This window comes from Terrapene carolina, unplaced genomic scaffold, assembly GCF_002925995.2.
Source record: "Terrapene carolina triunguis isolate 2854851 unplaced genomic scaffold, T_m_triunguis-2.0 Scaffold236, whole genome shotgun sequence".
Lineage (NCBI taxonomy): Eukaryota > Metazoa > Chordata > Testudines > Emydidae > Terrapene > Terrapene triunguis.
The window spans coordinates 1,126,901-1,142,149 of record NW_020664587.1 but is presented as its reverse complement, the minus strand read 5'-3'; the positions used below and the strand labels follow the sequence as shown (position 1 = coordinate 1,142,149).

General features: G+C 47.3%; 1 protein-coding gene across 3 annotated transcripts in view; it reads right to left on the bottom strand.

Moving 5' to 3' along the window:
• EYA3 (EYA transcriptional coactivator and phosphatase 3) overlaps positions 1-15,249 on the bottom strand; it is a 141,120-nt gene that overhangs the window by 27,946 nt on the left and 97,925 nt on the right. For all 3 annotated transcript variants that reach the window (XM_024201430.3, XM_024201433.3, XM_024201432.3), the window contains 4 exons: positions 11,335-11,420; positions 9,792-9,975; positions 5,229-5,368; positions 3,154-3,237 (listed from right to left, as the gene is read on the bottom strand). In XM_024201430.3, the coding sequence (XP_024057198.1) occupies positions 3,154-3,237; positions 5,229-5,368; positions 9,792-9,975; positions 11,335-11,420 (494 nt within the window). The remainder of the gene's footprint in view (positions 1-3,153; positions 3,238-5,228; positions 5,369-9,791; positions 9,976-11,334; positions 11,421-15,249) is intronic.

Here is a 15,249-nt window from a genome sequence, read left to right as displayed (position 1 = left end):
ATGAGAATCAGGGAAGCCCTGTCCTGACGAGTCTTGAGGCGCATTCTGTGTATGAGGGGGAATGGCGGGAACGCATACAGCAGGTGACCCGTTCATGATAAGTGAAAGGCGTCCGCGGTGGAGCCTGGGCTGTGGTTCAGGAAGGAGCAGAATCTCTGGCACTTCCTGTTGCTCTGCATTGCAAAGAGGTCCATGTGGGGAGAGCCCCACCTCTGGAAAATTGAGTGAGCGATGTCCAGTCTGAGGGACCACTCGTGTCCATGGAACGAGCGGCTGAGGCGGTCTGCCAGCTCCTTCTGCGCCCCCGGAAGGTGTGACGCCTGCAGGTGTATGGAGTGGGCGATACAGAAGTCCTACAGCGTGAGGACTTCCTGACAGAGGGGAGAGGAGTGAGCACTCCCATTTGTTTATATAGAACATCGCTGCAGTATTGTCCATGACCACTGATATGCACATGCCCTGAAGACGGGCCTGAAACGCCTGGCTTGCCAGGCGAACCGCCCTCAGCTCCCTCACGTTGATGTGCAGCGATATCTCTGCATGGGACCAGAGGCCCTGGGTTCTGGTATTGCCCAGATGCGCTCCCCAACTGAGCACTGAGGCGTCCATAACCAAGGAAAGCGTGGGTTGGGGTTTTGCAAAGGGTACACCCGCACAAACCAACTGTGGTTGCAGCTACCAGTGGAGAGAGAGTAGAGAATGCGAGGCGGGAGGGTCACTATTGAGTCCAATGGGTCTCTGCCCTGCCTGTGCACCTGCGCTCTCCATGCCTGGAGGGGCCGCAGGCGGAGCCTGGCGTGCTGTACCACGTATGTACAGGCCGCCAGGTGCCCCAATAGTCTCATACAATTTCTGACCATGGTTGTGGGGAAGTGGAGAAGGGTCTGGATAATGTCTGTGAGCGCTTTGAAATGCAGTTCCAGAAGGCACGCCCTCACGTGCGTGGAGTCCAAGAGAGCGCCGATGAACTCTATCCTTTGTGTGTGGGTCAGTGTGGACTTGGGCTCGTTCAATATAAGTCCCAGCCTGTGAAACATAGCCCAGGCCACGGACATGTGCTCTGCTACCTGTGCTTGGGACTCGGCCTTGATGAGCAGTCATGCAGATACGGCAATACCTGCACCTGGCGCTTGCGGAGGAAGGCGCCACTACCGCCATACACTTGGTGAACACCCGGGGGGCCATTGACAGGCCAAATGGGAGTACCCTGAACTGGTAGTGCTGGCCACTGACCACGAATCTGAGAAAGCGTCTGTGGGCTGGGATAATAGCAATGTGAAAGTATGCGTCCTTCAAGTCGAGGGCGGCGTACCAGTCTCCCGGATCCAAGGAGGGAATGATGGCGGCCAGAGAGACCATGCAAAACTTCACCTTTATGAATGTGTTGAGGTCTCATAGGTCCAGGGTAGGCCAACGCCCACCCTTGGCCTTGGAGGATGAGGAAATAACAGGAGTAGACTCCCTTGCCCCATAATTCCTGAGGAACCTCCTCTATTGCCCCTAGAGCGAGGAGCGATTGCACCTCTTGTAAAAGGAGTTGCTCGTGAGAGGGGTCCCTGAAGAGGAACGGGGAAGGGGGTTGGGAGGGCGGGAGGGAACAGAATTGGATAGAATATCGTGCCCCCACCGTGCTGAGGACCCAGCGGTCTGACATGATCTGAGACCAAGCGCGGTAGAAGCGGGAGAATCGATTCACAAGGGGGGTGGGGGGGGATGAAAGATGGCGACTGGTGCACCGGCCTCGGGCGCATCTTCAAAAGTTGGGCTTGGGGCCAGGGGGTTGTTTGGTTGAACCCTGGCCTTGGCCTGAGGAGGACTGAGGTGGGCGCCTCCTATTATTTCTGCACCTCCTCCTAGGGGGATCTTGCCGAGGAGGCCCCGGGTAGAGGCGGGACGGGGGCTGAGGTCTAAAGGGCTTTCTCTGAGGCGCTGGGGTGTGTAGCCCCAGAGACTTCAGAGTTGCCCGAGAGTCCTTCAGGCTGCACAGGCGCGTGTCCAAATTTTGGGTGAACCGGCCCTCAGTCAAATGGGAGGTCCTGTATAGTGTTCTGGACCTCCGGCGGGATACCCGAAACCTGTAGCCATGCACTGTGCCTCATTGCTATTGCGGTGGCCATGGTTCAAGCCGCAGAGTCTGCCATGTCCAGGGCTTCCTGGAGAGCAGTCCGAGATACTACTCTACCCTCCTCAAGGAGCACACCAAACTCCTTGCACGAGTCAGCTGGGATTAACTCCTGAAACTTAGCCAACGAGCTCCAGGAATTAAAAGCGTATCGGCTAAGTTCTGCCTGCTGATTTGCTACCCAAAGCTGGAGCCCACCAGTTGAATAGACTTTACGGCCAAAGAGATCCAGTTTCTTGGCGTCACGTGACTTAGGTGGAGGACCTGGTTGTCCTTGTCACTCCTTGTGGTTTGCCGCATCAACCACCAAAGTCCCCTGTTGGGGGTGGGTAAAAAGGTGCTCATAGCCGTTTTGCGGCACAAAGTAGCGTCTCTTGACCCCTTTAGCCATTGGTGTTATAGAGGCCGGGGTTCCCCAGAGCACCTTCATGGTATTCTGAATTGTCCTTATGAGGGGCAAGGCCACTATGGCCAGAACTCATGGCAGTGTAGCATCTTTCTTGGATCTGGATTCAGAGTAGCAGCCGTGTTAGTCTGTATCTGCAAAAAGAACAGGAGTACTTGTGGCACCTTAGAGACTAACAAATTTATTAGTCTCTAAGGTGCCACAAGTACTCTTGGATCTGGAGGAAGACTTACTGCCATGCTTATGCGCATGCTTCCATGTTTCATGGCTAGGCCCCAGCATGGGGTCCATAGTGCTGGTACAGGCAGAACTGGACTGGGACTCTGCAGCAGGAGGTGCACTCCTGGATTGTTCAGGCCAATGTATGGGGGCAGGGGAGGGTTCCCCAGCCAGGATCCAATTGCAGTCCCATGGCAACCTCCATGAGATGCTTCTTAAGGCACAGAGAAGTCTGGCTTCCTGCGGGTAAGGAAGGAGAGGCATGCATATAACCCTCAGTGGAATACAACAGGACCATCACTCGAAGAAGGAGTATGCATTTTCTACTTCTTTCACCTACAATTAATGTATACTTATTGATAACATTTATGATCTTACCTCTGAGAAAGAGGTAAGACAATATTACCTTTCCATATTTCTGGGCGTACGACCCTGTGAGAAGGGAATGGAAAATGATGATGGTCTCATCCAAGTCCCATAGAAACACTCGCTGGGAAAGGAATTACAAAAGGAGGTTAATCTTGGGATATTCCAACTGCCATGCTGCAGCAAACAGAAAAATCATAGAAACGTGGGGCTGGAAGGGACCTCGAGAAGTCATCAAGTCCAACCCCCTGCACTGAGGCAGGACCAAGTAAACCAAGACCATCCCTTACAGGTGTTTGTCCGATTTGTTCTTAAAAACCTCCAATGACAGGGATTCCACAACCTCCATTGGAAGCCTGCTCCAGAGCTTAACTATCCTTATAGTTAAAAAGTTTTCCCTATATCTAACCTAAATCCCCCTTGCTGCAGATTAAGCCCATTACTTCTTGTTCTACCGCCAATGGACATAGAGAATAATTGATCCTCATCCTTATAACAGCTCTTAACATATTTAAAGACTTATCAGTTCTCCCTCAGTTTTCTTCTCTCAAGACTAAACATGTCCAGCTTTTCCTCACTGTCAGCTTTTTCATCATTTTTATTGCTCTCCTCTTGGACTCTCTTCAATTTATCCAGATCTTCCTTAAAGTGCGGTACCCAGAACTGGACACAGCACTCCAGCTGAGGCCTCACCTGTGCCGAGTAGAGCGGGACAATTATCTCCTGTGTCCGATGATATGTATACATGTAAAAAGCCACATGGCGCAGCTGAGCTGCTGTAGCGCTTCAGTGCGGACACTCACTACAGCGAAGTAGTTAATCTACCTCCCCGAGAGGCAGTAGCAAGGTCAATGAAAGAATTCTTCTGTTGACCTAGCAGTGTCTACACCAGGGATTAGGTTGGCATAGCTACATCTCTCAGGGGTGTGGATTTTTCATACATACAACACTTCTGCTAACACTCCCTAGCATGATACCAACTGCCTCACATTGTTGACTCATATTCGATTTGTGATCCACTAGAACTCCGAGATCCTTTTTAGCAGTTATTCCCCATTTTGAGCTGTGCATTTGATTTTTGCTTTTTAAGTATATTACTTTGCACTAGTCTTGTCTGAAATCAACAAGGTGAAATTCAGTACAGTTCTGAAATATTGTATTGAATTCTAATCCTGTCCTTTAAAGCGCTTGGAACCCCTCCCAATTTGGCATCGTCCATAAATTTTATAAGCATACTCTCCATTATCCAAGTCATTAATGAAATATTGAACAGTACCACACCCAGGACAGATCCCCGCGGGACCTGATTTGACACATCCTACCAGTCTCACAGCGAACCATTGATACGTACTCCGACTAGTCTTTCAACCAGCTGTGCACCCACCTTATAGTAATTTCATATAGACTACATTTCATGAGTTTGCTTATGAGAATGTCATGTGGGACTGTGTCAAAAGGTTTACTAAAAAGCAAGCTATATCATATCTATTGCTTCCTCCTTAATCACGAGACCAGTAACCCTAACAAAGAAGGAAATTAGGTTGGATTGATATAATTTGTTCTTGAAAAATCCATGCTGGCCATTCCTTATAACCTTATTATCCTCTAGGTCCTTACAAAAGGATTGCTTAATAATTTGTTCCAATATTTTCCCAGGTACCAAAGTTAGGCTGACTGGTCTATAATTCCCCACATCCTCGTTGCTTCCCTTTTTAAAGTTAGGTACTAAGGTTTGCCCTTCTCCAGTCCTCTGCAACCTCACCCGTCCTCCAGGAGTTCTCAAAGATAATTGCTAACAGTTCCAAGATAGCTTCAGCTAGTTCCTTAAGTACCCTAGGATGAAGTTCATCAGGCCAAGCTTGCTCTCTCACCCACTTTGTGGTTAGGTGGAGTGTCCCCTATAGGAATGGCCCAACGCTCTTTTATCGAGCTCCATCAACAGTGTCTTAACTTTGTGCCTCTGGTTAGAGAGCGGCATTTCTGGACTTCCAGTGCTCCTCCTGTTTTTTACCCAATTATCCCAGCCCCTTTCCCCCGCCAGAAAGGGGAAGGGAGACACGCTGGCCTGACTGCTCTTCCAAAACGACTAATCAGAAAACCAGACTGTTCACTTACTTCCAGTTCACTGTCCTGAGGGGAGGAGGCATCTGCTTTCCTCTTGCCCCTGTTTTTCCCAGCCATGTTTTTCCTAGTCTGCTCATCTAACTCTTTACTGGCTGTTGCTCTTGGCAAAGATGGACTTGTGGATGGATCTCCTAGAAGAAACACACAACACTGTTCCCATCTCATGATCATACAAAATGAGCACCCAGTCCCAACACACCTCTCCTCCTGACAGCTCTTGGCCATATATCCGAGTCAGGAAACATGAGATGTTATTGCACCTCACTGAGTCACCAGCAGTTGAATACCTACATAGAGCAAATGCATAGTTTTTCTGTCCAGTCATGTCAATACACACCCATCTCCCCAGTCAATTCAGCAGTAAGCCATGATGGGGGCACAGTCAGACAGTACGTCTACAGTGCTGGCCCAGGTCAGGTGTCTCAGGTTTGTGGGGCTTGAGCTATGGGGCTAAAAATTGAATGTAGACACTTGGGCTGCAACCCAGGGTCTGAGACCCCACGAGGGGAGGGCCTCAGAGCCTGGGCTCCAGTCTGAGAGTCGACACTGCAATTTTTACCCCCACAGCCCAAACCTGTGTTAGTTGCCCTGGGCTCTGAGACTTGTGCCATAGATTTTTTTTTTTTTTTTTTTAATAGTGTAGACCAGGGGTCGGCAACCTTTCAGAAGTGGTGTGCCGAGTCTTCATTTATTCACTTTAATTTAAGGTTTCGCGTGCCAGTAATATATTTTAATGTTTTTAGAAGGTGTCTTTCTATAAGTCTATAATATATAACTAAACTATTGTTGTATGTAAAGTAAATAAGGTTTTTAAAATGTTTAAGAAGCTTCATTTAAAATTAAATTAAAATGCAGAGCCCCCTGGACTGGTGGCCAGGACCCGAGCAGTGTGAGTGCCACTGAAAATCAGCTGCGTGCCATAGGTTGCCTACCCCTGGTGTAGACATACCCAGAAATGAATGCTGTACGCTGGGTAAGGTACAAGATCAATGGCAGAGTTCCTCCAGCTACCTAAGAATTGTACCAAGAATACAACCCTCCTCTGCCTTACTGCTATTAGAGCTACTTCTATTTAAATTTCATTTAAAAAATGGTAACTCAATATTTGTAGAGGGTTCCTGCAAGACCCTGAGCCCTGGGAAAGAGTTCTCTTGGAAAGGATTCTGACCCATTTTAGAGTACACTTATTATTAAGTTAGTTCATCTAACATCTCATTTCCCCCAGGTTCCTGGGCTAGTTGGATGCCTTTCCTCACTGCCCATCCCCCAGCGGTTAGTACCTTGTACACTTTCAATGCAGTGTGAAATAGGAGAGACTCAACAGGGAGTATTAAACCACCCCTGTTTAGTTAACTGTTGCTGGAGGGCCAAGAGACCCTGCCGAAAAGGCAGCAGGTCTAACAGGTGAGGCGTAACGGTAGGCATTAATTTCCCTCTTTAAAGTATTTTAAGCTACTGAACTGGGAGCCCTAAATCTAAAATCAGGTTTTTTTAAGCAGCAGCTAGTTAAACCCGGCCCCACAACTTTCTCAGCCTTTGCCAAGCAGCCTAGCCAGGCTCTGGCTTAACACTCCTCCCACAGTGGCACATCAAAAAGGAAACCACCACTGCCCCCTCAATCCTAATGCGAGGGGCTCAGGAAGTAATAGATCCGTCTCTACCCCTGTAAGAAAGGGATGTGGGCTTTTTGGTGATGAGGTCCCAGTCATGCACTATTGTGAGTTGAATCATGACATGACATCAGCAGAAAAGGTCAGCCAGCCAACAGGAAAACAGCTGTGGACCGACAGTTAAATCCTTCTCGGTTACATTTGCTGCATCTTTTAACTAAAATACCTGACAAAAGACTGGGGAAATTAACGGGACACACAGACATTTATATACAAAGTGCTTTCTGGAATTTCTCTTTTCCTGGTTTCTACCTCAGATCAGTGAGGAAATTTCACCCAACAATTCCAGCATGAAGGCCAATGAGTTGTAGTTAAATTAGGGCATTTCTTTTAGAAGGACATCTGATCTTGATTTAAAGAGTCCAAATGATGGAGAATTTACTGCATTGCTTAGCAATCGGTTTCAATGGTTAATTACACTCACTATTAAAAAAAAAAAAAAACTACATCTTAGTTCCAGGTGAACTTTGCTGACCAACTTCCAGCCACTGGATCTTGTTATGCCTTTGAATGCTAGATTAAAGAGCCTGCTACAATCAGAAATCTTGTCCCTGTAAATATTTATAGATGAGTGATAAGATGAACAGGTTGAGCTCCTTCACTCACTCGCAGCAAGGCAGGTTTTCTAGGCCCTGAATTATTCTTACAGCTTTTCTCTGTTTTTAAAACCTCCTTCCTCTCTTGGTGCCTCATTTTCCCAGCTGTACAATGTGGGTTTTGTAAAGTGCTTTCACATCCTCTGACAGGGCTGCCAATTTCGGTTGGACGTATTCCTGAAGGTTTCATCACATGACAATCTTTAATTAAAGATGTTTCTTTAATTCCTGGAGATTCCAGGACAATTCTGGAGGTTGGCAACCCTATCCCTCTACATATGAAATCTCTGTGTGAGACTATGACACATACTAGGGGATAGGACACTTCATAGCTTGTGAAGGCTGAGTTCATTGCACCCACCAGGGGCTCACTGTATCCCTCCATCAGCCCCCTGTGGGCCACCCTCCCATCCCCCTCTACTTAAAGGACTCCCAGCAACTCTCCCACACACCCCTCACACCAGGGGCTCTGTGTGCCCCCATTTCCTCCTCCCTCTATACCAGGGTCCCCCATTAACCCTCAAGTCAGGGACTGTGTGCAACCCATTCCCCCTTCTACCTCAGGCCAGGGGCTGTGCACGCCACCATTTCTTCCTCCCTCCATTCCAGGATCCCCCATTCTGCCTCTTATGTCAAGTAGCTTTGCCCTGTGTGTACCCCATTTTCCTTCATACCAGGGTCCCCCTCCCAGCTAGGGTCCCCCATTTCCAAGGTGTTCGCATCCCCCTTACTCCCATACCAAGGTCCCCTATTCTTTTCCCCACTGGGATTTTCTGCTATCCCCTTCTTCCCCTCATGTCAGGGGCGCTGTGCATGCCCCCATTCTTCTCACCCCCAACCACGGCTCTGTATGACCCCCCACCTTTAGTCATCATTATTATTTCTCTTCTTTCTGTCTGGGAGTAAAGTAATTCGGGGTGTTAACACATTAGACTCTATTGGGAGGGTGGGCAGAGATTATATGCAGGGTACTGTTATGCTGGAAGATACTCATCGGTGTAATCTGCCAGTTCTTTGATCTACAGCCAATTGCACAGGTACATGAAGCTGTGGCTGTGCTAAACACACGGTAACGGCTCCATGTATCCCCCATTTTCCCCTTCCTGGTTTTCCAATTTCCCCCCAACACAACAGGGTGCACACTGATACCTAGAACATTTGCTGAAATTTGGAATTAATTGGACAGGGCATTCAGAAGTTATCCTGTGACAGACAGACAGGCAAATACCATCAAATTGAGTGTAAGGCCTCAAGCTCAGCCCATAAATAGAAGTGCAAAGTGAGTGTTTCTTTTTCCCTCAGGATCCCTCCTCATAACCTTCCCAGACCCTAACTTTCACCAGCTCATCCTACCATAGCCAAGGGAAGTGGTCATCACGGGGAAGTTGGGTCTATCAGAGTAGAGAGGGGCAAAACATCTGCTAATTTAGAAAAGAAAATGTCAGCTCCCCTTCCTCTGCAGAGCCTGGTTTAACTTTCATTTCCCTTCCCTGAAGGGCCTTAGAAACAACTGATGGGATGGCTCTGGGTATCGCTAAGAGCTAGAGGAACTGTGTGAAACTTGATCCACTCGGAAAGGAGTCTTTACTTAGCGTATGTTTGTTTCCCCTCACTGGAAGAAGAAAGTTGCTTCAGAAGCACTGTGAAACAAACGGATGTCACCATGGGGGAACAGGCAACAAGCAGAGCTGCCTTCATCAGTGCCAGTTAATATGACAAAGGGGATTGGAGGAAGGAAAAGGAAGAATTTCATGAGGAATGCTGGGAAAAAACTTGTTCTCATGCTGGTGACTTTCAGAGCTAAGGAATCCCAGATGCTTTGCACAACAGTGAGTTAGATGCCCGCAGTGCAGTGACACAGCTGCACTAGCTCATACATGAGAGCATGTTATTGAGAGAGGGAATGCTGGCCATTCCCCCAAAATTATCTTTAACTTTTATTTGAAGTGTTCCAAGGGATCTTTAATTCCCACCTGACAGCAGCCACCAGAGACAGGCAGAAGTTTAACGCAGATGACATCTATAACCATATGACCTCCGCAGTCTTCCACATCATACTGAAGGGTGTGTAGTGGGAGCATAGGATGCAGAATGGGTCAGGAAACCAAATATTTTAGGCCCAAAGGAGAAACAAAATGGCAAAAATCCTTCCCTGAAAATGGACGGAATATGCGCTGCACACATCAACACACAACGATGCCCCTCATTGCACTCCCTGTTAGGCCCGCCAGCGTGCTGTATAACAGAGGGGGGTCTGAAATCCACCCTACTAAAGCTGCAGCACTTACCAGATAAATGTCTATGCGCCGTCCGCGTAGGCACCATGGCATTTGCTTTTTCAATTGGATATGTGGTGGTTGCTAACATGGTACTCTCCATGCTGCTGTCTGCTGGCGCTATAACCCCGAAGCCAGAACTTGGGTAGCATGGCTGGTACTGGCTTTGGCCAAGAATTGTGTAGGTAGGATATTCCTATTCAAAGAAAGGATCAAATAAGGTAGGAAAAGGCTGTTCCTCAGAAAACACTGAAAACCAAATGGGCTGCTGGGCTAGAATGCCTTTGGGACAGAGAAGCGCCAGCAAAAGTTCAGGCTCTCTCTGCTTTGGCCCCCAGCACCGTGAGAGCGCTCTACGGCAGAAAGAGCTGGTCCCCAAGGGGGAAAGAGCAAGTAGGCAGACAGGATCGCCCACTCCAGACTTACGGAGGGAGAAGAAACAGTGTTGCCTGCTAATGAATGGTTTTTAAATTCCAACTATATCAGAAGGGTTCTCCCTCTCTGCTCACCATCTTGTCAGACTCTTTGGATGCATCCCCTTCCCCTTTCTTTGCTGAGGGAGACTGAGAAGGGTTTAAAAAGCTGTGTGACTATATTCTTCACTGTAGAATTCTACACTTGAAAATTAGGTTGGCATAACTACGTCGATCAGGGCTGTTCAAAATCCACCCCCCTAAGCAGCGTAGTTCAGTTGACCTAAGTCACTGTGTAGACAGAAGAATTCTTCCATTGACCTAGCTACTCCCGCTCGTGGAGGTGGATTCCCTACACTACCAGAAGACCTCCTCTCAGTGGTGTAGGTAGGGTCTACGCTGAAGCGCTCCAGCTGTGCTGTTGTAGTGTTATAAGTGTAGATAAGCCCTAAGCTAATCATAGTTATGCTACTTACACTTCTGTAGTGCCTGCCACACGGGGATCTCCAAGTGCTTTATGGTTACTGACCCTCACTTCTCTCTAAATTGACAGGGTGGGAAACTGAGGTACAAGGAAGTGAAGTGACTTGCTCAAGGTCCCAAAGGAAATCTGTGGTGGTCAGAAGAATCACAGAATCATAGAATATTAGGGCTAGAAGGGACCTCAGGAAGTCATCTAGTCCAACCCCCTGCTCAAAGCAGGACCAATCCCCAGACAGATTTTTGCCCCAGATCCCTAAGTGGTCCCCTCAAGGATTGAACTCACAGCCCTGGGTTTAGCAGGCCAATGCTCAAACCACTGAGCTATCTCAGCTATCTACTGACTCCCAGCCCTATACTTTAACCACAGAAGTAATTCTCCACACACAGTGAACTTGCTCTCTGTAAATCCAGTGCCCAACAACAGAATTTTGAATTTACTTCATGCCCCAGCTAGGTGTCCACATTGGCAAGAAAATGCTACAGTGAACAAGCTCTGGGGACCATTTAAAGTGGTTACAAATATTTAGCCTTAAAATACTCAGGTACTTAAAAAAAAATGAACAAACAGTTACACTCCAATTACTGTGATGTCAGAATATTTGAAAACAAAAGCTACACCAGATGTGCCCGAGAGAAGAAAAGCTAGCAAGATGTTTTACCTGGTGCGAGATGCTGGCTACAGCTGGTGTTGAAATATTGACAACAGTCGAGGACGTGGAGACTGGGCTAGCATTGGTAGTTGATGCTGTAAAAAAACAAATAAAATCAAAGAATGACCATATGTTAATATATTTTAATAATGTAAAAGGGAGAAGACCTATTGTAACTGTGAAGCAGTCACATTTCTAGCCCTAACTACACTAACTAATAGCTTAAACAGAGTTTGCCAGGACAGTAGGGATGGAGCGTAATGTTTTAAAACTATGTTTTTATAATGTGCTATATAACACTTTTCATAAGGCCTTGCCCCCTCCATTCCTGCCACGCAAATAGTGCTAATTAGGTTAATGTGATGTGTTTTTCTATTAATTTGTATTTCAAATTTTGGGACAACAAAGACCAGAACACAAGATGTATTTGTCTGTATTTGTTACAACAGATAAAAACAAATAAATCAATACTAACAGTAAGAGATCTGAATAGCATTTAAATTAGTTCTGATAACATTTTTATCCAACATTGTGGATGAGGCCTTAAAATATTTGATCCCACTGAATTCAACAACTTCAGGAAATACTAAAACCCATTTAAATCATTACATATAAAGCTACCTCATACTGAGAAACTGTTGGTATTTAACCTTTGAAATCCATGTGAAATTACAAGTATTTTCTGGAACAGGTCCCTTGAGATCACTGTTGACAGCAGCTCTGTGAGACAGACCACTTACAGATACAATTTTACTAGTACAAATATTTTGAGATGCTTAGCAACCCGGTCTATAGAAGGGTTGCATTTTCAGCCAATTTTAGTTCACCTGAATCCCTGGAGGCCCTCTGTGCCTCCCTTTGGGGAGGGATGTAAATTAGCAGCATTTATGGTTTTCAAGTAGCAGAATAGTCAGATTAGACTGCGGCCTGCTTTGGGTCTCAGGAGGCCAAAACACAAAATGACAAGTCCAGTGAAATCCAAGTGTACACATTAGGTGCAATCAGAGAATGCCATTATGCCTCCGTCATGCCTGCCCAAACTCCATAAAAACAAAGGTTCCTGGTAGCACAGACTGTAAAGAAATCTTTGTGGAAACTGCACAGTATCACCCATCTTATCTCCTGCCATAAAAAAAATAATCATTTTCTACAGATACCACCTGTGGAGGAATCTCAGCATGAGACTGAAAAACAACCCAGGCTCTTCAATGGTTTGGTGTTTTCCCATCCTTGAGGGAGGCAGCGGAAGGGAAGAGCTCACACCAGGCCCTTCCTGGTCGTCGCATGCTGCCTCCTGGTGAGTCTAGATGCTGCCCTTTGAGGATTCCAGTCAGTTCCTTCAATTTAGTAGGAGTTGAAGCTCCCGAAAAGAAAAACTGATCCAAGATGTACCTTAGAGAAAAAGGAAAACCCCGGGGCAAGAAAAAAATACCCAAGAAAGGCAACTTTCCCTCAGAGAGGTGAGAGAGAGAACCCTCCAAGATGGCATCTCAAGAAATGCAGAATGACAGTGAGGTAATTCTCTCTTCTCTAAAGACACCATTGGTGCAGGAATGCCACCCTGAAGAGGAAGCCCCACAGAAAGAGGAGTTTAGCACATTTAGAAGATGCCCTTTCTCAAAACAACACACACAGCACAGCTGTCTGGAAACTCTCCTCACCAACCCAGAAGCAGAACTCTGCAATGGATCCCGTGGAAGCCTCAGAGGAATTTCATCACCTTGGGATCCCTGCACCCAGACAGAAGCCTTAGCAAGGAAAGGGGAACATGAGGAACAACTGCACAAGGTGATGTGTTCTTGGAGAAAGAGAACCAACTATTTATTGTGAGCCCCACTTGGGTGGAATCTCTCAATGGGAAACATCTAGTGCCCTGCCTCCGCTCCACCCACACTGGCAGAGCCATTGGCCCCATGCAGAATCCATTAAGACCTACAGAAACTCCTTTGAAATGTCTGTGGGGAGGAAAATCTGATTCCTGCTCCCAGTATGGAACTAGAAGAAGCCTGAGAGCCCACAGAGCGGGGGAGGGAGGGAATGGTTGGGGAAGCTGGTCAGGAAGCCAGGTAACCAGGACACCTGTAGGATCCTCTGGGGAAACCTGCAAAGCTTAAGAGCTCTGTAGGGCTACAGGAGTCACTAGGGTCAAAGTGAGGTGAAGTCCTTGTGCTGCTGCTGTGCCCCCACTGTTCATGGGTACCCACGGTGGCACATTGTAAATCCCTCACCTTTGTGAACAGTACAGAATGGTTTTGTAACACGAAGCATAACAGGATTTTCCATCTTTATCTCAAGCCCCAGGACTTGCCCTTGCCTACCCCTTGGGATCAAAGAAACATCTCAGATTTGAGCAAGAAATTGTCTATGGCCACAGGCCACACACACACTTTCCAAAGTTGAAATAAAAGATTTTTGAGGAGTTAGAGGGGAGGCCAAGATCAGGCTTACAATGGAAAGCAAGTCTCAGCCTTAACCAGGGACAGGAGGCTGCTGCTCCATTAAAATGGATCAAAGAAACTACAGAAAGGAAAAAAACATATTGGGATTCCGGTAGCAACACAGACATGCTTCCTCTTGTTACCCAACACCCTGAGGATATCGCCTTGTTATGGCCCACCTGTTTACACATTGTAATGTACCAGGTCTTTAACAGGGTATATTAAACTGTGTCAGCAATGCTCTTTCAGCAACCGCCTGACACAGGTTACCCTGAGGGTCAACAATTCTTCTGTGTGTGAGTGCCACAAATACAGCAACATCGTTCTGCCCTTCTGACATGCCAAAAGGAACTATCCCCAGGTCCCATGTTTAAATGGAGTCACAGAGGTTTGTGTCTTCCTTCTGTTATCCCACCCCCAGTTTTCTTTACTTCTCCCTCCTGTTTCCAGATTGCTTCTCCAGAACCTGCATCTTCACCGCCCCCCTCACTGCTCCATTCACCCCAGAATGCTCTACTTCAACCATCCTAAAATGCCCTATCCTGCTCTGCTTCACATGCTAATAACAGAGAGCAAAGCAAAGCAGAAGTGGAATTGACAAATTTTGTAAGTTTGACTTGGCTGCTTTGCTCCTACATGGAGTGGAGCAGTGAGGGAGGGAAGGAACAGTGGTTCCTTCCACATCTGACCAGAGTGGTTTGTGCCCCCTCTGGCATGCAGGGTGGGAGTTGCGGGTTCCCGGGTGTATACATTAGCAAAATTAGCTCAAAGAAAATCCATCTGCTTTTCAGCTCCAGGGGGAGCTTTTATGTTCATCTGAGTACACTACCCAAGCTTGCTAAGTCAGTAAGTGCGCCTGGACATTCACCAGAGTCCTGAGCCATGGCATTACTTAGGCAGAAGTCTGAAGACCAAAACATGCAGAACTTGGACTAAAATACATATCAACTGGGCCAATAATACAGCTTAACCACATACCACTGAATACATATTCTCCTGTAATTTCTGTCAGGTTTTTAGGGTTTGTTTTAAAGAGCATTTATTCTGAATAATTATGCTTAAGTAACATTAAGACTCTAGCTGCCACCTAATCTCCCTTAGCCCCTTTGACTCTGAAGTCAAACAAACAAACAAACAGTCTGTTCTACTAAAGTGCTTTTCCACTCCTCCAGCTCTGCCCTTGATCCTTTCCATTTTGGATTCTGCTTTTTCCACTACATTAATGGCCTCCCCAGGATCACCATTACTGGCTTTCTAATAGCTACATCTACAGGGATCTCCCTTGCCCTCATCTTTCTTGCTTTCTGTTACTTTTGACACAGCTGATCATGTTCTCTTCCAATCAGGGCCGGCTCCAGGCACCAGGCACCCAAGCTGGTGCTTGGGGCAGCACCTGGAGGGGGGCGGCGGGGAGCTCCGGCCGCCGGGGAGAGCGGGGCCACAGCCGGGCTCGCCGCCCTCCCCCCGGCGCTCTGGCCGCCCCCCC